Source organism: Podarcis erhardii (genome assembly GCF_964252035.2).
Source record: "Podarcis erhardii genome assembly, chromosome: 12".
NCBI classification, from domain to species: domain Eukaryota; kingdom Metazoa; phylum Chordata; class Lepidosauria; order Squamata; family Lacertidae; genus Podarcis; species Podarcis erhardii.
Genome location: NC_138513.1, coordinates 25,038,127 through 25,064,189, shown reverse-complemented (window position 1 = coordinate 25,064,189; position 26,063 = coordinate 25,038,127). Strand labels below are relative to the sequence as shown.

Genomic DNA, 26,063 nt, shown 5'->3' with positions numbered 1-26,063 from the left:
TTTAAAAAGTTCACTGCTTGACACGCTGGCAAGCCGGGCTATAAATACATCCACAATGAAGTTCTTAAAGGTTTATTTTGGATTTCTTATTTCCCAAACTGGGAAGCAGGCACATAAATATTGGCCCATAAAGCGCTTAAAAATAGATTACTAGAAACCAAGAGAATGGCCTTATTGTCTGCTGAACCACTGATGGATCAAATGGTTATGTTTGAATCTTTTTACGGCAGATGTAAGTGTGACCTTCATGTATACCATTTACCACGAGCAATTTTATTTACATTTTTAAATCCACATAAAGCTGAAAGATGAGACTGCTTCAGCAAGGAATACTTAAATTTTTACCCCCTAAGGCACAGCTAAGCTTTTTCAAGGTCATACACAGTACAAGACTACAATACAGCAAGGCTATCTCCATCCCTCTGCCAATGCATTTGGAGTTTATCTAGTGACAGTGAGTATCTAATTTTCTTCTCTAGCTGGAGAGGAGTCCCTACATGTCCATTCGTCGCATGCTAGACCTATCTCTGCTTCAAATGTGGGGAACACTTGGTCCGCCAGGTATGTCTGAACTTCATCTCCCCTCCCCCCTGACTGTTGCCCATGCTCATGCAACATCTGGGGCCAAAGGTTCCAGACACCTGCTCTATTTGGATTTTGACTGGACCTCTGAATGTTTTTGGAATATAGTGGTACCTTGGGTTAAGAACTTAATTTGTTCTGGTGGTCAGTTCTTAACCTGAAACTGTTCTTAACCTGCGGTACCACTTTAGCTAATGGGGCCTCCCACTGCCACCACGGCCGCGCGATTTCTGTTCTCATCCTGAAGCAAAGTTCTTAACCCGAGGTACTATTTCTGGGTTAGCGGAGTCTGTAACCTGAAGCGTCAGTAACCTGAAGTGTCTGTAACCCAAGGTACCACTGTACTGATTAAGTTGGAAAGATCTACATGAATGAGTCCACCAACACTACTACTTCATTTACACTGCCCACCCATGAAGTGGCGTTTGTGTCATTCTATGTGCATGTATGAAGGAGGTCATAGGTACATCAAACGCTGATCTCTGAAACCATCTGTTTTAATTTGAATGGATGCAGTGTCCCTATTTTCCAGGGACAGTCCCAGATTTCCAGAAGCCATCCCAGTTTCTGATTTGATCCCAAAATGTCCCACTTTTCCTTAGCTTTATCTCAGCCAGAGCTCACTGGAGCTCAGTTCTGACGCTCATCAAGGGGGCACCAGTTCCATTCTCAGAGAACAAGGGAGAAGTTCGTTGTGAGCTCCAGCACCTCTTTTTTTTCTAGAAAAATAGCACTGGACGTCCCTATTTTCATCAGAGAAATGTTGGGGGTATGGAGTTATGCAACCCCGACCCAAGGAGATAAGTAACTATCAGTGGCATAGCTAACCGCTTGGGTGCCAGGGACAGTGTGTGTCCCCTGCATGTGTGCAGCGCACATGGGCAGGGCTAGCTGTCATGGGCAGGGCTAGCACCCACTGGGCAGGACAAGCTGGGGCAGAGCGCGCTGTGCAGAGCCTGCAGGAAGTCCGCCCACTGCCTCCCCCTCAGCTGGAGGGCAACCAGGAGGGAGGCAGCGGCTGGGGTGCCCTGCAGCTCCAGTGCTGCCCATGGTGCCCCCCAGTTGCTCCACTACTGGTAACTATATAACCTTTAGAAGACAACTGAAGGCAGCCCTGTATTGGGAAGTTTTTTAATGTTTAATGTTTTAGTATGTTTTTATATATGTTGGAAGCCACCCAGGGTGGCTGGGGCAACCCAGTCAGATGGGCGGGGTATAAATAATAAAATTACTATTACAGTGGTACCTCAGGTTACAGACGCTTCAGGTTACAGACTCTGCTAACCCAGAGGTAGTGCCTCAGGTTAAGAACTTTGCTTCAGGATGAGAAGAGAAATCGTGCAGTGGTGGCTCAAGGAGAAGGCCCCATTAGCTAAAGTGGTACCTCAGGTTAAGAACAGTTTCAGGCTAAGAACGGACCTCCAGAACGAATTAAGTTCTTAACCCGAGGTACCACTATATTATGGAATAAAAGGTAAAGGGACCCCTGACCATTAGGTCCAGTCGTGACCAACTCTGGTGTTGCGGCGCTCATCTCGCTTTATTGGCCGAGGGAGCTGGCGTACAGCTTCCGGGTCATATGGCAAGCATGACTAAGCAGCTTCTGTCGAACCAGAGCAGCACATGGAAACGTCGTTTACCTTCCCACCAGAGCAGTACCTATTTATCTACTTGCACTTTGACGTGCTTTCGAACTGCTAGGTTGGCAGGAGCAGGGACCGAGCAATGGGAGTTCACCCCATCGTGGGGATTCGAAGCTCTGACCTTCTCAGCAGCAAGTCCTAGGATCCGTGGCTTAACCCACAGCGCCACCCGTGTCCCTATTTTCATTGGGTATGCATTAAAGCTAATGTGAATCATTAACATGATTTATGAGTTCCCTAGTTTCGAAGTAGGGTTAACAGAGCATTGGACTCAGAGCGGGAAGAGCTTGACATAAAGGCCCATTCACCTGAGTCGCCTTGGACAAACTGCCATCTCTCAGCCTCCTTCTACAACTGGCTGCGTCAGTTGCATCAAACTAAAAAGGCACACACACACTTCGAGAAAAAGAAAAAAAAAAGCACCTGTGCAGATGGTAAGCCCAAATCCCTCAACCTCTTCAAGTGATGACACGCATAGTGGGCTAAGGAGAACATGAGATGGAATAGGACATTAGAAGTCCTGGCGAAGATCTAATTAAGCCAGGTGCTCCAGATGTTTGGGTGAGGAAGTTGGGCTAAAGGAGACCCGACAGGGAACCTGTCTGGGTCCACAGAGACTGGTCCCCATTGGCACCGGTATGGACAGTAGGATAATGCCAGAAAGCAATGGGAGTAAACAGAAGAAACCACAGCTAGAATTGCCTACACATCCATCTGCCCTTTCTCTCTGATCCCAGAGGGAGAAAGTAAGAGAATGCAGGGAGGAGGAGAGGACTTAACAGAGCCAACATGGACTAGATTTCACACGCATGCACAAAGGGTTCAATAGGATGCCCCTGTTCTTTTTGTCATGGCTGCAGCAGCAAATGATGGGCTGTGCAAGTGAAGGCACCCCCTCAAGTCAAACACCACCTATAGAGCTTTCACATCAAATGCACTGCAAAACATCAAAGAAGTTTAACAATGGGAACAATCAACTACTGAGAAATCAATCGGGCCTCAGCCTGAGATTACAACAGCCGAGCCTTTCAGCAGATCTGTTGGTGGAAGCATTTCAACTTTTTAGGCCCACTTTGTACACTTTGCTCTAAATAAGCCTGTATTATGTAAATCCAAAATGGAAGACTGGTATATCAGAGATGGACTTAAAAATGGTGACACTCAAAAACAAGGGAATGATGCCTGCACATTGATATTTTGCCCAACGGGTTTATTTGTGAAAGTGTGAAATGTATTATCTAGCGTTCTCTTGTGGATTATGCATTGTATGTTAGCAGTCATGGTTGCCTGCCTACCTCTTTTCTACTATACACACAGTCTAGCATGGCTTATTAGAGGATGAGGATGATTTGGAAGCCAGGATTCCATTTCTTAGGCCAATCACAACGCACAACACACAAGGTAGGAATGGGCCAGGGAGGAGATGATGCCTCCATAGAAGACCCACATCATGCTTTATGACACATGGCAAAATAAACAGTGGTTCCATCAACTCAGAAGTCCAGGCCCCCACTAGTAGAAAGAGCAATGGGACCTTAAAATACAGCAGGGCTGGCTTTTCACATTTTGAAGTGAAGTAATGCACATTAACATCTAAAGGAGGTGGGTGCATAAGGTCATTAAGTCCAGAGTCTAAAATTGCCTAATTGCAGCACTGAAAATCTGCGCACTAATCAAAGACGTACAGCAGAAACCCCTGTATCTAAACCTCAGCTATCTGAGTGACCTAATTATTTAAACTCATTGCAAATCTCCCAGGTAAACTTCACTATACATGCCAGCATAAATACTATATAAATAGCATTTGAGGGGTGTTTTTAGCTTGAAGTGAGCACATCCTCCAAGCCATGCTATAAAGTGAAGTTCTATGGTGCATCTTTCTGGATTACATTTTAATATATTATGTTGCGTAAGCTGCAAAGTAATTAACTTCACAGATCGCGCCTTGAAATTCAAAGCAGAAAATGAAAGAACAACCTTTGGGCGTATATAAATAAATCTAAGACACAGACCTAATTCTAACACTTACTAACCTCCACAACCAAAGTCATGTGTTAACATTGGAGTGGAGCAGTCACTTCTATTTCTGTACGAAAGAATCGTGTGGGTCACATGGTGTGTTAAAGTCACTCTGGGACTGCTTGCATGGAGAGAAAACATGTGGTTTTCCCCAATGTAGTCCCACTACCCCCATTTTTACAGACATTACTGGTGCAGTAATGAACTGACCAGGCCTTATGTTATAAATTCTGTATCCACATTTAGTGAACAACTGTTTCCTTTTAGGCTCAGTGATGCCATAAAACTATGACTATTTAATCATCATCATCATCATCCTATTCCCCCCTTCCTCCCTTAAGAGTCTAGGGTAGCTAAAAACAACTGCAAAAATACAATCATGATAAAATCATAATTGAATCAGTAGCTAGGAACCTATATCAAAAACTCAAGGGCATGAAACAGCAAATTACAAACAAGACATAAAATAGCAGACACAACAAATAACAAAAACACCTGAGCAGATAAAATCCACTATGTACCAAAGGCTCGCATAAATAAACACATCTTCAATTGATATTTTTTTAAAAAACTGTTGAAGCAGGAGACAACTGGCATTCCCCAGGAGGGGCTTCCACAATTGAGATGCACCACAGAGATGCCTTGTGTCACCACTCTGCAGACCATGCCCATTGATGGGACCATAAGGAGGGCTTCTCCAGCTGATCTCAAACCATGGGCCTGCAAGTGTTAAGAGAGGTGATTCTTTAAGTATTCTGGCCTTGAGTTGTTTGGGGCTTTGAACACTAGTACCAACATCTTGAATTGAGCCCAATAACATACAAGTATCCAGTACTATATGATTCCATCTGCCCCAAATAACCAGGCAGCAGCATTCTGATGGTGCAGCTTCCACACCATCCCCTAGGATGTCAAGCACACTGCAATAGTCCAATTGTGAAGTTATGAGAGTGTGGGCTACTGAAGTCATGTTATCCCTGTCCAGGAATGATTGCAGCTAGTGACCCAACCAGAGCTGAACGTGGGTGCTCCTTGTCACTTATGCCATCTAGGTCTCTACTGTCAGTTTCAGATTAAGGAGAACCCCCAGGCTATGCGCCTGTTCCTTCAGGGGGTGTGCTACTCCATCCAGAACACCTCCCTAGTTACCACTTACCCACAGTACTTCCATCTTATCATAAATCAGTCTGTTTGTTGACCCTCATTCAGACCATCACTTTTTCCAGTCATTGGTCCAGCACTTGTACAGCTTCTCCTGATTCACATGGAATGGGGAGACAAAGCTCAATGTAGAGATGGGTGTCCTCTTCATACATGCAGCACCACCACACTTCAAATCCCCAGATTACACCTCCCAGTGGTTTCTATATATATTAAATAGCATAGGGGACAAGATGGAACCCTGAGGAACCTCACATGATACCTGCCATTAGGTTTAGCAGAAGTCCCACCAGCTACTTTCTGATAACAGACCTGCTTGAAGAAGTGGGGACCACTGCAATACAGCGCTCCCAACTGGCAGAGGCTTAGTGAGCAAAGGGTTCAAAACTCATACTACAGCAGATCTCCCCTGTTATCACTCCACCTATTTTTGCTTTAAGAAAGGTCAGTGGGTCAGTTTCCTCAGTGGGTCAACCCTCATTGATATAAAGATCCTAGTTTTTGATGGTGCAAGGGAAGTAGCATCCTCCAGCCCAGCTCTGCATTTTGTAACATCAGTGTTATGGCAATGATGGGGTTGGTAACTTGCACACAATGGGCTTCCGGAGCACAAAAGACTGCCAGCAGGCTTGCAACCCACCTGAAGTCTAAGGCATCATACAATTGGTTCTTCCAATTGAACTCAGCCAGGTTATGAGTCCACTGGTGGTTCTACACACTCCTGAAAACTGTTCTATAGGAGGAGCAACTAGCTGTATGAACTGGCCCATGGAAATGGTGCAGTGTATTAGTAGCAGTAGCAATGTCACTCACTTTCTAAGCCACAACTCTTTGCACCAGCATTTAATTACGGACAAAAATTTAGAATGTGACACTTGCCTGTCCAGCTACTTTCTTAATCCTAACCTTTCGCATCCCACATTCTTACCCACACCAACGTATGCAGTGGGACTTTCTGATGTTGGAGAGTTGAAACAAAAGATCTTGGAAAATCAAATAACCCAGTGTGTTTTGTAGGTTTAAGCCAGTTCTGTGAACTGGTGCTCATCATGTGGCCTGGTTTGCAAAACTGAACCCATATATGAAAATGGTGTCTTGATCAGCCTTGTATTCTTTCCCTCCCCACTTTTACTCTAACAATGTATTTGATTTGCTTAATGCCAAACAAAGTACATCCATAAAATTCATTAAGTCAACAGTTGTATTCCTCATTTAAAAAAAAAAAAACCCAAACTGCAGTAGGTTATAATTATCACTATAAGATACATATTAATATGCTCATGATTTCCTGCATAAATGTATTTTTAAAATAATTTTGACAAGTTACAGAACAGCAATACACTATGAACAACTTGGGTAAATGATTGTGAAATTACACACAGTCTGATATTTAACACTTGACAACGTTGTTTTTATGGCTGTTGATTGAGTGGCAAACCTGAATATGCAACTTTTATATTGCACCTATTTTAAATACATATATTGCTCTGAAAAGAGTTCTGGCACTATGGTTGAGATTGTAAATATATAAGGCAGTCCATTAACTTTACGCCAGCTTTTTTATATACCTGGAGGCCTGTGGCAGCATTTCTTGACAAGATAGCTTAACAGAAGAGTTGATGGGCAAACAGTTCAATCAAGAGTGGCTTTTAAAACTACATATGATGATAAACAGATTGACAACAGCAGCCTGCTTCTTAGATAATAAAAACAAGTTCCACATTTTTTTAAAAGGATAGAAATTAACTATACTGCTGTTTCATTTTAGCAAGGAGTGGTAAAAGAGATTCCATTTCAGAGCACAGCTTTGGTTTTTCTGATGTTTTTAAACTCCAAAGGCCATCAAAGGCAATATACACTGACTTCCCTAATGGTCTCCCATCCAAGCTCAGATCTGCTGGACTTCAGCAAAGTGGCTGCATCATCTTGTCTTATTTAGTATTTCTTAGGTTTTCAGGCAATACGCCTCCCCAACAAGTTTTTACCACAGTTTTTGCAACAATCAAAACATTCTGAAGTTGGAGCATAGTGCTGATGACACCAAGGTTGCAGGTTCGACCCCCATATGGGACAGCTGTATATTCCCACATTGCAGGAGGTTGGACTAGATGATCCTCAGGTGCCTTCCAACTCTACAATTCTATGCTTCTAAAATTCTCTGAAATGAATATCATACTACATGGTTAAAACCTGCATCAAACAATCCCCAGCATCAAGTTCAAATAAAAATGCCAAGTGCAGAGGAGATAAATATTCAACCAAAAGCCCTGGTGAAAACTCCAAATCTTATTTGGAGAGGAAGGTGTTCCACAGGGTTGTATCCAACTAAGCTATAAGCTGAGTAAGCCTTTGGGAATTAATTTGTTAGTTGTTCACTAATTTCAATGGATCTGCTCTGACTATGACCAGCATTGAATACAAGCAGGGCCAGATTTAGGTTTGAGGAGGCCCTAAGCTACTGAAGGTAATGGGGCCCTTTATATGTCCAGCTGTCCTTTGTCAACAACAAATTGCCACTGTTTTTGTGTGTGGAATATTCCCTATATGGTACTGTATGGACCTAATAGGTATCTAAAGCCATTTGCCCATGTTGCCATGCAACCAGTCCATGCAGAATGTAGGCACCCTATATATAGAAATGAGCAAACCAGTGATATTTTAGGGAGCAGGCTAGCAGGTGGGGCCCATGACTTACATCTCATCGGAGCCTACACAACACAAAACACTGTTGCTGTATGTAGGTTTTATTTTATTTGTTTTTTATCTTATATTTTAGAAACGTACATCTGGGTGTTTTTTTATTTATTTTTTTGGGGGGGGCCAAGTGAGTGGGGCCCCAAGCTATAGCTTGTTTAGCTTATACGTAAATCCGGCACTGAATACAAGCCATATTAGGGAGGACTATTATCACGGCTGCCATCTCTCACCTTGCTGCATACAAGAATCCAGGCAAATTGCCACCCACTCCAGAACTAAGCATCTGGTCAGGTACAGATTTATCTCCAGACCATGCCCTGGGATAGATTAATATGTGGTTGTAAGAAGAGCCTGTGCTGGATCAGATCAATAACCCGGCTAATCCAGCATCCTGTTCTCACAGTGGCCAGACAGATTCCTTTGAGAAGCCTGCAGGAAAACCTGAGTGCAACAGCACTCACCACTCAGCCCTTGTGCCTAAAGGAAAAGGCCTAGGATCTTTGGGAAGGGGGAGAGGCTTCCCCAGGCGCTTGGCCCAGATTCCCCCTTGGAAATAAAGATCCAATGGTGCTTCCATAGAAAGAGATGGTCAATATAAAATTAACAGAAACGTAACAGCAGAACCCAAAACACAGCAGCTGATTGAAAAGGAGATACACCTCTTGCCAAAAGTAATCCAGAACCCCTATCCTAATTTCCATTTACCTTTGGATACAGATTCAGCGCAATGAAGAGTTTCTTTTCAAGCCCATGCAGTTTATCCGCTAGAAAGTCTGAGTTCCTGTCTTAAATCGCAGGTCCACCAAACAACTCCCACTGCCACCGCCACCTCCCCAAGAAATGTGTTTCCTGTGCCAGTGAGGTCTGGCTATCTATTTCACAGCGGATGTGCTGCTCAAATGAGGAACGGAGTCCAAGATTCCTCCCCTCCCCAAGCGAGCTTTTAGGGAAACAGGCAGGCGGAATAATGCAGAAATATTTGCATTAGAATGACTTTTAAAGTTCAGCAGGAAAAGAAGCGGGGAAGGCGAGTCGCCCGAGCTTTTGTTCTTCAATAATCGTTGCAATTCATTGAGCCTGGAATATGGAGGAGCCAAACGGCTTTGCCATTTGATGCAGAGGACTCCAACGCGAGCGATGCAGCAGCCTCTCATTGTTTTCTGCCCTTTTACACATATGCAAACGACGGTCTGGCGGCGGCGGGGGTCGCCTTTGTGCGTGGAGGGCTTAGCCAACCATCTAGCGCACGCTGCTAATAAGAAGTGGGCAACCAGCCTGCAGTGGAGCAATTGAAGAAAGCTCTTCCCGCCCCCCCCCGCCCCCGTTAAGTGACAGGCCTCATCAACGAGAAGGACAATCTATGAGTGGATCCAGAACCTGCCAGCAGATAACGCGACAAGGCAAAGCTAACTGCCTTCCGGGGGGAGAAAGGACCGGAGGAGAGGATGGAGACTTAACTGGCGACGCCAAGTCTCTCCGCGGATAATAGCAGCGGGGGGGGGGGGGACTGGCGCTTTGAGTACTAAGGCAAACAGAAGATTGATGGCGAGGGCAGAGGAGTTTGGTTCGCTAGATAAAGCGCGCAGAAGAGCCCGGTTCAGATCTTACCTTCGCCCCCATCCATTGTGTTGCAAACCTATAAGGACAGGTTGAGACCAATGTCTTCGCATAGGCTATGTATGCTCTTGGTATCTAAAATGATGCGCATTAAAACTAGTGGTCATGATTAAAACTAGTGGAATCACAGTCAGCTGGGGGTCAGGAGGTCGAACCAGACCCAAGGAGACCCACCGCAGTTTAAAGCCCTCTCGGCCCTGTAGCTCCCTGAGTTAGCTTGTGCCTCAGCCTAACCTGCCTCGCAGAGTTGTTGTGAAGACAACGTTACACATAGAAGCCAACTCCCAGGGGCCCTTTGGCCCCCTCCATAAAATATTTGAGGGGGCCTCCCCCCACCAAAAAAAGTTGATGGGCATTGACATTCAAATGGTGAGCCCTTTCTTGTGAACCATTATGCGGGGCGACACTTACTCCTCCCCCCTCCCGCCGCCCCAATATTTCATTCAAGTTCGCAGGCCTGACATACAGATCCTGTAATGTAAAACACCCTGGGTTTTGGGGAGGAGGGATAGGAGGATAAAACATTTTTAATATATAAAAAGGAATAATAAGTACATAAAAATCTTACTGAATTAGTAAACCGCGTGGCGACTTTGGAGGCGTTGAGCCTCACGACAGCCATCTCGGCTACGGAAGCCGCTGTTCTCCCCATTTCAAAGATAGAGATGTACCCAGAGTCGACGGCGGAGACACAGGCCTTGAGCATCCAGGCTGCGTCCCCAGCTGTTCCTTCACCTCCCGGATCCATGAACCAGCAAGGTGCTAAAGTGTTTAAGCAGACACTCGGCGCCAGCTTCGCCTGCCTCCGCGCTACCCCCATCTCCCCCCCCCAAAAAAAAACCTCTCCTACGTATTCTTCGCGGGCCTTTGAATAAGCCTGATTTAAAGCGCGGCCCAATCTATTCCCACCACCGCTCTTTCTTGTAAGGCTTCCCATCACTCATCCAGTTACACCTTCCTTGTCAACTTTCCTGTGTTTTATCGACAACCGCTTCTCCGCGAGCAAAACCCTGGGGGACAGCTCTGTCAATATTAAGTGGGGATTTATGCCATCGAGGGGCAAAGTCAATGATTATCTCTTACTTAACCGAGGAAGGCGAAGCTCGTAGGAACGCCAAAAAAACTATCGCTTATGTTTAAGTTAATTGGGCAAACACATAAATGGGCTCGGAGTTGGTTTGTTTGTTTGCGCCGATCAGTATGGCTAGCCCATTACAAATAGTATCCTTATGGCACAATCCCAAGGGCTTGGCTAAGAATCAAATGAGAGTTCTTGCATTCCTGTTTGTTTGTTTGTTCGTTTGTGTTTTTAAATGCTGGGGTGGGATAATTAATTTATTAACAGCTGTTATTAAGGACTGGGTCAAGAGACAGGTTGGCTTAGGAAGAGGTCACCAGGAGGGTCACTCATTGACTTTCGTTGGTGCAAGTGATCGAATACTGTGTGTGTGTGTGTGTGTGTGTGTGTGTAGACTTCGGTGAATATTTCACTGTCAATAAACTTCCCGTGAATTTTTTCAACATATTAAAGTTTTTTTGTTAAAAATATGTCAAAACATAAAAAAGATAAAAGGAACCTACACTTCTCACCATTCCTAACAGTGTGACGCTGTCCTCCAGTCCATAATAAATATTAAGTCCCCCCCCCCTTTCTATTCGCGCCGGATCCTTTCAACGGAGGCGCTTTTCATAGCAAGTAGTCAACCTTGTTTCTCACCCATCTGCTTTTAAGAGGAGCCGGTTAGTCAGGGAAGAGCAAATGCACAAATCCTGTTCCCCAGAGGGTTTTCTCTTCCATTACGTGTGAATTACAGTCTCTCTTTTGGTTCTGGAAAGATACGTAACTTAAACTGAGAAGTGCCATTACCAAATGGTGGGTGGAGGCTGCAGGCATCCAGCTATCTCCCTTATTTAGAGAGAAAATCCTGCTCTGTTGCCCAAAAGACGTTCAAAGCAGGAAGGGTTTCTGTTAGCGGGGGCGGGGGCGAAGCTTCCTTAAGGCATTATTATTATTATTATTATTATTATTATTATTATTATTATTATTCCATTCGCTTCACATAAAATAGCATCGATCGTTAATGAGACATCAATCTCAGTTATTCGCCTTCTTTGTTTCCGAAGCGAGAGGTCGGGCGCTGGAGGGCTGCTTTGTTAACTCGCCTGGAGTTACTACGCGGTGAGCTAGAAAGCGCCATGAACACGGAAGGTTACTGCAAAGGTCTCTACCGCAAATGTCGCTGAGGGAGAGCTTGAATGGGTAGGTCACTACTGTGGCCGTTCAAGAACTGTTAGATGCTGTCCAGGGTCCTAAAGATGAAACGAGCTTCTGTCAGGGCGTGTGGAGCTGTGTTGCGCGTGGAGCTCTCCAAGGTCCTGAAAATAGCCTTTCTGTGAACATTGTTGCTTAGTTCCATCAGAAAAGCAAAAAGGAGACGAGGTACACCGGACCAGCGGTGTGGTTAGGAGCAGGAGAACGGACTTTCTGAACTTCTGAACAATGGAAACCATTGCTCCACCACCTTAAGACAATTTTTTTAAAGCACTGCCCCAACTGCTTTAACATAATCCGAATATAAGGAAAGATAAGAAGTTGCCAATGTAGCAAAACTAAGGAAAAGATACTATATTTCAAACCTATAGGGTGACTTCTCTTGTCCCTCCCAGGTGCTAAGAGTTTTCATCTCTGCCTGAAAACTTGGCATGCTAATACAGCATAAATGACTGGAACTGACTGGCTAAAGATATGCATAGCAAAGAGTCTACCTTTGATATCGTGTTGGTGACTAAAACCTGGAACAGGTTTTTTAAAAAGCCAATAAAACACAAAACCCACATAATTTTAGTACAAGAGCTGTCAACCTGCCAGGTTACTCCGAGCTAGGTGTTTGTAAGAAATGACGAAGAGATCTGCACAACTCAAAAGCTTGCGTACACATGAGACACCTGTTTTGTAACTCTGAAGTGACGCTGAATAAAGGAAATCGCCTTTTGTGGAAACCTATCCAAGACTACAAAAAATTGAACATTTAAAAAGAGGCGTTCCTCTGCGGATAAGGTGTTCGCTCTTCATAGATGAGAAGGCAACATACATTTGTCTTCGAGCAGTCAAAAGAGTTCAGAGTTTCAGTGGAAAGTCTTCTCGAGACAAGTTCTGAAGGCACACGCACAGCAATAAACCTGAAGAACATATATTTAAGCCCACTATCTGAACAAATAGTTTGTACAGGTCTGGAAAAAAGAGTTGGTTCTGAATATTAGGTTCTATGAGAAAGAAAGAAAAAAAGAGATATAAAGATTGGCGAAAGCTATTCCTCTCGCTCAATAAAGGGCAGAAAATAAAGAGTAAGAAGAGTAAAGAAAGACTTGGAATGAACAGCAGTGGTTGCTTAGCTGATCTCTTTAATACTATGAGTAAAGAATGATACCTTCCGTTTAAGAATCATCCATTGGTTCCTGGGTTCTGTCGTCAGGTGTTCCTAACAAAGAACTGTGATTTACACGGCACCATTGACTACCCTTGCGTTCGACACTCCCCCATCTGGTAAAAAGCAGAGTAGCTTATTTGGCTTGGAAGTTAAGAGGGTTGTGGTTTGAGCCAGCCCCTTTGGGAAAGAGAAGGAGAGGTGGGGAGAGGGCAGACTTCTGTACTAGTAACTCTCAGCATGTTAAGTCTAAGCGGGTGTCACTTCAGAGAGTGGATACCTTTTTCTGCCTCACTTAAGATCTCGGGAAACCCCGAAAGGTTGGGACAGAAAAAGGAACAGCCTCTCTCTAAGCTTTGACACTGAGGATACTGGAAATCCCAGTTCGAGCAGCTGGCTGAACTGTAATACTAGAATCGATCCCTGCTAGGACTTCTCCTTCCCTTCCTTCCTTCCTTCCTTTTCTTCCCTTTTGTGGTGATGGAATCTAACACAACAATCGTTTGAACACATAACTTGCATGGAGCCTCAGTGAAAAAGTTCCAGTGGAACTTGATTTTCAGAAGCACGCAGTTATCCGAAGCCTAACTTCTTCAAATGGAAGTAAATTCCCTTGGTTACAATAGGACTTACTTCCAAGTAAATTGATTTAGGCTTGGGGTGTTCGTGTGTTGCGAGGAAACAAAACCTTTGGGCATTATTCATCACAGCTCCGAATAAGGGTACTCAAGATTTCACCCTAAACTATTGCTACATTGCATCACATCGGCAACAATATCCCGATGGGAAGGCTCTCTCTCCTTCTTTCTTTCTTTCTTTCTTTCTTTCTTTCTTTCTTTCTGTTTTACAGTAGGGTCTGTTTTGCAACCAAAGCAACAAACCTGTTAAGCAGCAATGCCCGGTTTAACCTCATTAACTGATTATGCATAGTTGAAAGCAAGTGCCGTGGATTTCAGCAGAACTTACTTCCAAGTAAAGCAACAAACCTAAGCATTTTACTTAAGTAGGACTGGGGTGTTTCTATGTCTAAGAAGGCTACAGTGCTGAAAACACTTCCATGAAAGAAAAGTATTGACACTCAGTGCCCGCATACATCAGACAAAATTGAAATAGGCCCAGGAAAACTAGCATGTTTTAAGACCTTTGCCGCCCAGTTCTGTGCAGGTTTACTCAGAAGTAAATCCAACAGTCTACAATGGGACTCACTCTTAAGTGTGGGTAGGATCGCAGATTTAATTTCAATTTGAAGTGTTTTGAATGGAGGAGCGCCTTGGTACCCCAAGACTAAGAACCAATCTACAAAGTGTAATTCTGAACTTCTGAGACCGAACCCGGAACTTCCTGCATCAACAGCCCTACCTAACAGGACCGTGACCCTGCTGCCTTTAGAATGGCAGGATAGATCCTCTTCGATTAAGATCAGACTGTGGCCAGCGATTGAACTAATGCAAACGCTAACGCAGCTCATAAAATGTGCGCGGGAGTCTGAAATCCCAAAGGAATATTTGGTCTTATTCACAACTCGGATAAGTTGACGCAATTTGGGCTTCAAACCTTGTTGAAGTGGGAGGGCTACATTCAAGGAAAAGGAGTGAAGGGACCTCATATCAGGGGAGGGAATGTTTGAGAGAGAAAACTCCATAGAAGCTAATAGGACAATCATCTCCATCTTAAATGCATTGGCTTGGAGCTCTATTCCCAGTAACTACAAGCCAGAACGACCAGGACCAATGCAGTCTAGCTGCCAACCATTGTGAAGTCAATGGGATGTGCAAGCTCGATTTTCTCCGCATTTACACGGGAGCAAGTCCCATGGTTTGTGAATAGCCCACTTAACACTATGGGAGCTCGCTCCGATTAAATGAATGTGTTCGGGCGATTTATATGTGGATGGGCCTTTTGCAGTGCTTAGTGAGATAAGACGCCAACGCTGGAGAACTTCTGGGGAAGCCAGTCACACATTCAAACCCTCCAGGTCTTCCCCTTTAAGGGAGAGACTGGCTGTGTTTACTCCGCTCTCACATAGAGCGTGCCTTCCCACCTTGCGTACTTGAGCCAGGCATCGCTGCATACAGGCTAAGTTTATCGGGAAGCCAGTGCCACTGTGTACTCTGAACCTGCCAAATGTCTTCGGTAGAACTTCTCAAAAAAATAAATAAATTGGAGAGGGGAGGTGCCAAATTCCGGTTTATAGATTGGGTTGGCTGGCTGGCTGGAAGTGTCAGCAAGCATAGCATTTCCACAACCTCATATATTCACCCAGAAGCAAAACAGCCCCACGGAAATTGGTGCAACGGCTGACGATGGGCAGGATCGAAGCTCTAATGGAGGCGAAATGGAACGTCGCCTTGTTAACTTGCGCATCGTATTGGGAATCCTCCGCCCTCTCGATCCTATGCGTAATAGCAGCAGCAGCAGCCCTCGATTAGCTCGCGTCCGTCATTGAGGCTGGAGATCTTGGTGGTAGTGGCGGCAGGGAGGCCGCCTGGCATTTCCTCCCATCAATCTGACAGAGCCAACTCAGAAAATGGCTGGTAATATTCATCGGGGGAGCACTTTCATTAAACGTAATTCATTCGACTTTCACAATAAATTGAGTGACATCCTTACGGCAGAACCTTTTTATCCTTGATGAAGTGCTTGCCAAGCTTTTGCAAAAAAAAAAAAAAAAAAGCGGGGGGAGCGAGGAGGAAGAAGCTTCCTCCAAGCAGAGTCGTCAACATGTCAATCTGCCGCATAAAAAATGGCTCAAGTCCTATTTACCAAGCACCCAGGGGGGTGCTTTAAATGCTGACTTACAAGAGCCGGTTGTGAGTTAAACTGGCTGGCAAATCACCCGGCGAGCTTCGCCCAAACTACTACTAGGAGGAAGGAAGGACGGGACAAGAGATCCTAAACGGGGTGGGGGACAGAGCTTGCGAAATCGGCGATTCCCAGCAAGGCGGTGACTAACCTGCTTAGCCTCTGACTGCCATCGCTAATAAGGAAAATGGCTTTTCTATTATTGTTGTTGTTATTATTATTATTATTATTATTATTATTATTATTATTATTATTATTCAGTCTAGAGGCAAAGCGGGCTACACAAGGGCTGAAATGAACATTACTCCTAGCTCGGAAGATTTAGCTAATCACTCAAATGGAGAGCTGCTGTCTCTGTACAAGTAGGGACCCCTCTCTGAACATTCAAAATGGTGGGGGGGGCGGGATGGAGAGGGGGGGCTAGCCCAGCTCGCCTCAGTGCTCCTTCAGGTACCCGAGTCTGTGCTGATTTAGAAGAGAAAGAGGCGATGTTAACACACCTGGAAAACTACCCTTCCGCCCCTACGCCCCATTTTTAAAAGGTGGGTGTGAACAGAGATAACATCGGCTGGTCTTCGGCTGCAGTATCCCGGGAACTAATTCGGGAGTAAGTCCCACACCGAACACCGTGGGGCTTGGTTCCACCAAGTAACCCTATCAAGGCTCGAGCCGCTTGGAGTTTTACTTAGGAGTAGGCTCCGTTGGAATCAGTGGGCCTATGCGATGGTGGAAGTTGGTCCACCCATATATATATATATCGTAAATATATATATATTTACGATAAACCTCTTGATTCCGAAGAGGGGGTGAAATAAGGTGAATAAGAAGACGTAAATAAGACCCCAAAGAAATAAAACTCAAAGAAAATGCTCCAATTTATCCTCAAAAAGAGACGGCGTTAGCGTGCTGGGGTGGTTCTGTTGATTGTGAGAACTTACATGGATTTCCTGGTATAAAAACAAGATATTGAGAGGATACAGAAAGAGTATATTGATCAGTTTAGATATAAGACAACCTGTATCCTACAGCATGTGTTGAGTCTAAATAGCTTGTGTGCACGTGTTGTATAAGTAGGAATACACAATGTACCCTTAGTCCTAGACAGCTCATTTTCTACATACGCATGCCTGTCTCCTGTTGCAACATTGTTCAAACTCAGAGTCTTCCTAGGAGATTTCTGCTCCTAGAGAATTTAAGCTGCGCCTTTCTTTCTTTCTTTCTTTCTCCCCAAACTTTCCAACACAAATAAATGAAAACAAATTGTTGCCACCGTGTTGTGTGAGATGCCCAATATACAACCAGCGCCACGAGTTGTTTTGATCTTTCTTTTTCCACCTGCAAAGTACAGCAAATCGCTTCAAAAAGAAGAAAGAGCGGGGAAAACAAGCCAGTAATAGCCAAATGCTTTCAGCGCCAAGAAAAGAACAGAAAAAAACCCTTTGAAAACCCGTGTAAAGAATGGTTAGTGGAGGACAATGCTTGCCTGGTTGGGGATGGTCTCCCTGCAGTCTGAGGGAGATGCTTACCTAGCTTGGAAGGAGGAAGAAGGATGGGCACATTCCGCCCTTAGGTTGACGTTTACCAGGAAGAAAAAAATGACCACAATCGAGGCCAGACTGAACAGAGCGACACCAACTCTAGAATCTGCAGCTGGGGAGCAGGTAATAGAGGCAGTCGCGAGTCTTAAGGCATTCTGAGTGACACCACCAGCAGCCCTCGACTTGTCTCTCACAGCACAACATGCACCTGGCTTTAGCAACAGGCCACCCCAAAACGGCATGAATCAGGAATACGTATGTACACTTCATTCAAACCCTGAGGTTAAACAGGTAAGCTGGGTAATCTTCGCAATTCATATAGAAGAAGGTACACGATTCTGCCTAGTGTTACACACACACACACAGAGAGAGAGAGAGAGAGAGAGAGAGAGAGAGAGAGAGAGAGTCTCATACAGAGATGTGGAACAGTCAATAACCTAATACAGTCGAGTGTTTTCAAGAATGCACATTTCCTCCCGTTTCTTACACCAGTTTATGATTCTGGATCAGAAACCTCTTCCTCCCTCCCCCCCTCTCTTTCCCCCCTCTGCAAACCCATCCGTCACCCAGGAAAGACCAGGTTCTGGAATGGACGTCCCGTTGGGTGGCCTTGAGGTCTTCGAGTCCAACCATGAGAGCTAAACAGAGTTTTGGTGCTCCTAAATATGTATGATATGTGCGGTGCTAAACGCACTTACTCAGAAGTTTCACTTGAAGTCCATAGGGCTTACTTCCAAGCAAAGCGAAACACACAGCGAAACTGGCTACCGCCAAGTCATGTTGGGGATGGCAGCTCAGAATTTGAGCATGGAGCTTAAATAGGGGTGTCGCTGGCTTCATTGGGCTTTGAATCAAGCTGTGGCGTAATTCAGCCTTGGACGCACGCGCGCACACTCCTAAGTACAGTAATAAATGCAGTTTACCCCGACAGGGTACGTTGCTTCAAGGTTCGAGAGTGGTAGATACACGGCCTAAACTAAATGTGGGAGAGAGGAAATGAAGGACAAATCAAATGGTCTTCCTCCACTCACCCACCCAACTTCCACCTGTCCTTTCGCACCTTCCTGTGAACAATTAGTTCTGGAGAGAAATCTTTGAGAGATCAGGGGTTTATCGAGCGAAGAGGTCGGTTTGGGTGGCTTGGCACGATCAGAGTTTTTTTAAAAATCCGCGGTTCATTCACACGAACAAAAAACAAGTGTTGTGTCAACCGACTCCTAAGGCCACCCCGTGCCAAATGTGCGATGGAAAAGCACGCCCCGGTGCTTTAAGTATTTGCATGCAATTCTCCGAAAATGTGGGCCTTCCCGTCCCAAATATGTAGTACAGAAAGCACGTTATTCTTGTCCCATTGGCAAGAGAAGCGATCTCGCTGTTTTGCCCCGCTCTTAACAAGAAGATTTCTGGAGTGACCGGCGAGTGTCAAAATAGGAGGGACAGCGCCGCACCTTTGGCCAGACTTGGAGCCTATCCCGGAGAGAAATGTTCTCAGCTACGGTCTCCGCTTTCCTTTGCCTCCTCCCTCACCCCTTCAAGGAAGAAAAAAAAGAGGGGAGACGCTGCCACAGACACACACAATGCTTCTGAAGCATATTGATCGCTCTAAACCAAAACATCGCCGACAGCCCAGTTCACACAAGCCAGCGCGCCGGTTTAAATCCCACGCAGATCAGCGATGCGAACGCACAGATTTAAAGCAATAATATGAATGAAAAAGTCCAACCGGTTTCACAGAAATTTGCTTTTTGTGTTTGGGATAGATATGAAAGAGTTTACAATCAGCTTGGAAGCAATCCTGAGTTTAGCCTGCGGTCCTGTGTAGATTGACTTGACGGCAAGTCCCAGTGAAGTCAGAGGGATTTCTCTCCCAGTAAAAACGTGCCACATACTAGGATGCTTAAACGTATAATTTCGAATAGTGTGTCTAGGACAGAGAAAATAGCATTGTAGATGTACAGGCACATTTTATACAGCCACACATTCCAAATAGATACATGTGTGTGCATTTCATATATGAAACAGATAGCATATGATGTGTTGTCATGCTCTCTCTGAATGTCTCTCTATAAACCGTTCTATACCTTAACCTGTGAGCTGTATATAGAACCTACATTATATTATCACATATCAGGGTATGGAGCGCATAGATCTATTTATAGCTACTATATACATCACACACAAGTTCCATTCTAGGACTCTACTGGAAAATGTCCAGAAATGACATCAGACTCCAGTTGCCGTTTAGGAATTATTCCAGCGCTCCAATAATCCGTCTCATTCTCTTCCACCACTGGAAGCGTCAAGGTCAACCACAATATATATGACCGTCTGTATTCGTATACAGGCATGTTTGCTGCATAATTTCTTTGGCATTTTTAAAACTGGGGGGAGGGGGTAGACTCCAAAAACCCATCGGAAGAAAATCGGTTTAAGGGGTGGGGGAGGCCCCAAGATAAACAGCTCAGCTATTCAGCATACTCTTGGGGTTCCTATCGCCCAATTGTGTAAAGAAATCAGAAATATGTTTTAAGCTCCAAATACGTCCAAGTAGATATCGAGAGAATCGCGAGTAGGCCAAAAAAACCTTAAAGCTTGTTGAACGCGGACCGTTTCGTGAATTCCCTTTGAAAAATCTAAAAAGGACAGCAACGATCCGGAGAGTCACCGACAAAAGCATTCTTGGGTTTAACTGAATGCATATCATCCACCAGGCCTGTCCTCACATTCCTAGTCATTCGAGTTCCGTCTGTTTCAGCGGTGACCTCTTGCCATTTTCCTGTTAGCAGGCAGAGTGGCCTGGATTCCTGTCCACACTAAATACAAAAGCACGGGCGTTGCACTGACTGACTGCAGTGTGGTTGCAACGCAGTTGACAGAGGTGGGGAACGGTGAGATCCATACTAGCTTCTCCCACGTCCTGCTACTGAGAGGTAAACGTATTCTTTAAAAAAAAGGAAAAAAAGTATTCCTATCGCCCGAATCCTCCAGAAACACAGATTTGGGATCCTGTACCATCTACGCTGTGTTTATACGTCCCAAGCGTAAACCGATTCTCCATGAAAACGGATCTCTCCGTTTTCGCCTCCCTCACTCCATTTGGCTTCAGTTCTACAAGGCGGTCCTATCCTGCCACCCTGTAGATCCATCTAGGAAGAAGCAAAACCTAACACCTTGTTGGTTCCTGTGGTTGATTAAAGCTTTAAATCAAAGCTTAGCGGTTGACGGCTAATATCAGGCTTAGCACAGGATAGTTAGTCCCTAAGAAAACTCAAGGAATATGCAGAGCAAGTATCAACGGGCTATATCGACTTGCAAATAAAGTCGTAGATCAGCCTGCGGGATCCTATACGAAGCACTCTCTCAGCTGACAACCGCCCTAAACTGTTGCTGATTTTCAATTTGCATTCAGTCACATTTCGCATTGTTTTGAAAACTCTTTCTTTCCCTTCCTCTTCTTTCCCCCGCTTGCCAAATCCTGGTTGGGGGTGGGGAGGGAGAGGGGGGGCGAGGGAGAAGGCATTCAGGTAATGAAGTCTGTAACTAAACGGTAATTGAATCAGCATAATTTGCACACTGAATGGTTTTCAAATGCTCCCAGTTTACAATTAAAGGAGAATTAATGCGCTTGTTTTCAGCCTGCCGCGCATTAGAATAAATCCCGCGCCGTTGTTGCCATGAGTGGGAAAGAGTTTAAGTGCCAACAAACCCAGGGCGGGAGGAGGAAGAGGGGGAGAGAACCACGCAGCTTATTGATCTTGTGCCTGGATGGGAGAGATTACGTGTGTTGGAGTTCTCTGGCCCCCACCTATTTAAAAATAAATAAATCAGAGAGCGGTGCAATGGCGCCATGCGCGCACACAACACCCCCCCCCATAGGTGACCAAATGACCCTTTCAAGGATGCATAGCCAGTCAAGGCTTCCTAGGTCGCTGGCCCCCAAATAACATTGGGGGGGGGGTTAGTTCTTGACATCGTTCTGCGGATCTTGGAGGGGCCTCCATCCTCACCTCTATTGGGGGGGCGGAATCCGAATGAATAGAAACCAGAATAATGTTCTTCTTCTTAAAAATAAATAAATCCCCAAGACTTCTTGACTTCTAAACTATGGCTCCGGTCTGTTTGTAGGGGGTGTTACAGCAGGTGATGGCACGCCAGAGCGCTTGTTCCCGTCTGCAAGGGCTGCCCCTGCGTTCACCTGCTTCCCCCCCGCAAGGTGTCCTGAGCGGGGCTGAGACTGGCGCGCAGCGCCCTCCAGCGGCCAAGAGCTGCAACCGCAGACCAATAGCGCAAGGAAGAGGCTTGTTACAGAGAGGGTAAAAAAAAACAAAAAAAAAGAGTTGCCCCGGTTGGTTTTCAAGGTTTGTATGCGTGTAGAACCACACCATTTTTTTTCAGCCAGCACCAGGCGCTTCTTTTTCATTATTCCCCGTCCTGCCTGATCCTAGACCGTTTTTCCAACCTGAAAGCCGATCACTCTCGATCCCCTTGCTCAGAAAGCAGATGACGGTCTCTGTGCTTATCTGTGGATCGTTGTGAGCTGGATCCCAGGAGGAGATCCCAGGTTGTGTGGTTTCGCGTCCCCTCTGGTCATCTGTTTGTGCCACGGGACTGATTCAGTGGAATTTAGGTGGTTTGGTTTTACGTGGCCCGGGGGTGTGGTGTGCGGTAAGTGCTGGGTGGTGTCTATACCTGGATGTTGACACCTGTGCATGACGGAAAAGCCCCCTAAAGGGTGTGCGTGTGCTGGCACAACAGTGACCGTGAGAGCGATCCCCTCCTCTCATCACCTGGATCGCCGGCGCCACCGAAAACTTCCCCTCTTGCCCCGAGGAGAGCTGAAGACACCTTGGGGACGCAATAACTGACCCCCCACCCACCCAGGGGTCACAAGGAGCTAGGCAGATAGAGGAGGTGAGATACCCACGACATAGCCCAAGTTGTCACTTCACAGAGTTTATGATCGGGCAGGAAGGGTCCCTCGCGGATTTGAACTAGCTCTAGCGCGTGTCAGAGAGAGACCCCGGGTATTACACCTTGCTGTCTACACTGGACTGTTTGTTGTTGTTTTTTTAGACCGCCGGCTTGGTCTCTCGTATGAACGGATGGAGCTCCAATTGGTAGATCGTGGAAGAAAAAAGTTTTGCCGGAGTTCTCTCTCCTAACCAACCCTGCCAAGCCCCGCTCGTCAAGCTTTCCAAGAGACGCTGTGGCAACGTCCTTGAATTGATCTTCTCACCTTCTCGCACGCCTACAGTAAGGTTGCCAAACTTCCGTCGAACCCACAGTCACCCAAAACACACACTCCGTCCACCAACAAATGAATAAAAAATGGGAAAACACACCCCACGGGAGACGGAGACGAGGGGAGAAATCTGGAAGGAGTCTCTCAAGACAGTCTCTCACCCTTTGGCTCGGTAGGGCTGGACCCAGTGGGTCTACTCGTGAATAAGTGAGGCCAGCCGCAAGGCCTTTGCTCGGGGTTCTCCTGCCCTCCACCCAAACCAGCCCAAGTTAGTGTGCGGGGCGGGGGGGGGGAGAGAAAGCGGGAGGGAGGGAGGCTCCTTGCAAAACTTACCAGGTAGAGTGCTGGTTGCAACAGAAGCACCGCGTACCAGTACACAGGCTGCATCCTCCCAGCTCAAACTTCCACAGCGTTGCCTTCGCTTGCTCTTTGTTCCTCCAGGAACATAGATCCACCTGACATCCACTTTATAGAACCAGGAGAGCTCGCGCCAGCCTAGACCAAAAAGGAAATTATAGACTCCATGACCGCAAAACGCGAGGTGAGGGCTTCGAGGTGGGGAGAGAGAGAGAGCAGAGGGAGGGGCGCGACACAGACACACACACACGGACCCGGAGAGGGCAGGGAAGTGCGGGGGGGGGGCGCTGAGCGATGAAGGTCTCAGATCCGAGTTAATCCATTTACAGGGCAGAGGGCGGGGTGAGAAGGGCTTCGCGCGCCGCGGGCCAAGCTACTACCCCTAAGCTGCGGAGGACTCCGGAGCAAGGGAGGTGCGGAATGACAGGACTGGGCAGGGGCGGGGTGGGGGTCCAGAGCTGACTGCTTATTCTTGTAAGGAAGATGGGGACGGCTGGTGCATCATCGCCAGCGCAGCCACCCCAGATATCAGAGAGAGAGACTCACACGCAGCCAGGCGCGTGGAAAGTAAAGGCGGAGGGGGCGGAGGGGCGAGGGATGGAGCTTAGTCTAGGGTCTCGGATCAAGCCCCAGATCCAGGCTCCAGGCAAAAGGTGCCCCAGAGGTGCCAAGGGGTGCTCGGGCGCGCACATACGCCTCCTTCCCGCGCCCCGTCTCCGCGCAAACGCGCGCGCGCGCGCGCACAGATCCCTCGCCCGTCTCCCAACTCCCGTCTCTGCCTCCGCCAGCTCGCCCTCAACCCACGGCGGAGCTCCCAGCACCCCGCCCCTCGTTTCCTTCCCAACAAAAAAAAGGAAGGAAAATCAGATCCGATTTCCTTCCTCCCCACCACCCACAAAAACAAGAGTAGACGGGGCTACCTACTGCATGGAGGGTCCGAAAGCAGGCGCCGATCTCTGGCAATAGTCCATGGGAAGAGGAGAGGCTAGGCGAGGAGAGAGGGAATCAAGCAAGCTACAGGGTCTCGGCAGCAGCGCCCAGGGCTGCGCGAGGATCCCCGCCTCGGCGCGGCTGCTGCTGCTGCTGCTCCATGCTGTGGCCAGCGGGGTCCCGCGGAAACAGGCGCCCCCGCGGAGCCAGCCTGCGCAAGGGAGGCGCCCCGCGGACGGGCACGGCGGCAGGAAACTTCGCCAAGGAGGGAGGAGAAGAAGGCGGCCCGGAGCGCACGACCGCTTCCTAGCGTCTCTGTCTTGGCACAGAGGCAGTCCGGGCGTGCCGAGCGATTTGTCTCTTGCAAAATAAATAAATAAGAAGAAGGACTTCTTGGCTAAGCGGGAGCTGCTCCTTGTTGCCTTCTTCTTCTTCTTCTTTTTAACTTTGGACAAGGGATCAAGCAGCCCAGCTGCAAAGCCCTCGGCCGATCATCCCTTCCAGGGCAAAGCGAGGCTGCAGAAGGAGGCCGGCGCTGGAGGAGGAGAAGCGCCGAAAAGCCGCCTCGAGCGCTGTCCGAGAGTCATTCCAGCTGCAAGGAGGAGCGAGAGAGAAAAGAAGAAGAATCGGCGAGACTTGCGAGAGAGGCAGCCGCGTCCCAGCCTCTCCAAGTCCGACCGGCTGGCTGGCTGGCTGGCGGGCGGGCGGGCGACGAATCAGAGCCGTGCCAAGGCGCGCTGCGGCGCGCTGCCCTGCCGCTAGGGGGCTCCCTCCGCACGCGGAGCTCCGCGGCTGCGGAGGGAGGAGGAAAAGGACGCCCTGGCAGGAAGGAGGGAGAGGGAGAGGGAGAAAGAAAGAGAGCAGGAGAGTTTGCGTCGCTTCCCGCTCTTCAGCGCGCACATAAACACACACACCCCGTCCAGGCTCCGGCTTTCTTTCTTTCTTTCTTTCTTTCTTTCTTTCTTTCTTTCTTTCTTTCTTTCTTTCTTTCTTTCTTTCTTTCTTTCTTTCTTTCCTTCCTTCCTTCCTTCCTTCCTTCCTTCCTTCCTTCCTTCCTTCCTTCCTTCCTTCCTTCCTTCCTTCCTTCCTCTTCTTCAATAGCAATTAATATCCCATGAATATGAATAATGACGTCGCCCTTGGCTCCCGCACAAATAATAAAGCACTTGAAAGGGGAGCTTGATGCCTTCCGATGGTTTCCTGGAGATGACTGCAGGGGCTGCGAGATGGCTGGAGAAATGGGGCGTGAAGTCTGGCACCCGAGATAAGAGAAGTTGGGTTACAGGGCCAGAAGAGAGAGAGAGAGAGAGAGAGAGAGAGAGAGAGAGAGAGAGAGAGAGATGCCGTCCCTTCGGAGACGGAGGGACTGCCTTTTTTTCCAGGGCGGGGCGGGAATTGAGAGACGGGGGGACGGAGGGAGTGAGCACTCGGGAATTTGGATTTCTGAGAGCACCGACGTGTCGCTGCCCTCCCTGTAGCACACCCCTCCGTTGGGCTCAGAGGCCTCCCCTAACTCGCTTTAACTCCGCGTTAGTTACTTCGGAATCATTACCTCGCCTGCTTCTGTGCTCCGCTCAAGCCAGGGCGAGAGTAACCCTGGCTTCAGTCAGAGAAGAGCGTTGAAGCCATGGAAGAGCACTGAAAGTATGGAATGAAAAATAAACCCTTTCTCCTTGCCCAGTATATACACACCTCCCCGTACTGGATCAGAGCCACGGCCCCTCTGGTCCAGCGTCCTGTTCTTATAGTGGCCACCCCTACGAAACCCTCAAGTAGGACTTGAACACAAGACTCTCCCCCTGTGGCTTCCAGCAACAGGTATTCAGAAGCGTTGACTGCCTCCGACATCATGGCCTCTGACAAACTTCTCCGTGAATTTGTTCAATCCTCTTTCAAAGCCATCGGAACTGGTGGCCACCCTGTGGGAGGGAGTTCCGTAGTTTATGGAATCACCAGTCAATGCCTTTGGGGGGGGGAGGCTGTTTAAAGGAGTCTCAAATTTAAGGTGGTGTACCACAGATCAGTTGTCCTACAGCACCATTCTGGAGTA

General features: G+C 47.0%; 1 protein-coding gene across 4 annotated transcripts in view; it reads right to left on the bottom strand.

Moving 5' to 3' along the window:
- Positions 1–25,628, bottom strand: part of NXPH1 (neurexophilin 1) — a 174,210-nt gene extending 148,582 nt beyond the window's left edge. The window contains exons 1-2 of one of the 4 annotated variants that reach the window (XM_081833806.1): positions 24,004–25,628; positions 23,060–23,221 (exon numbers count right to left, since the gene is read on the bottom strand). In XM_081833806.1, coding sequence (XP_081689932.1) covers positions 23,060–23,113 — 54 coding nt within the window. In that variant the 5' untranslated portion in view covers positions 23,114–23,221; positions 24,004–25,628. Of the gene's footprint in view, positions 1–10,287; positions 10,555–23,059; positions 23,222–23,629; positions 23,827–24,003 lie in introns of those variants that run through there. The other 3 variants (XM_081833805.1, XM_081833807.1, XM_081833804.1) reach the window with 3 other exon arrangements.
- Between the last annotated feature and the right edge of the window lie 435 nt (positions 25,629–26,063).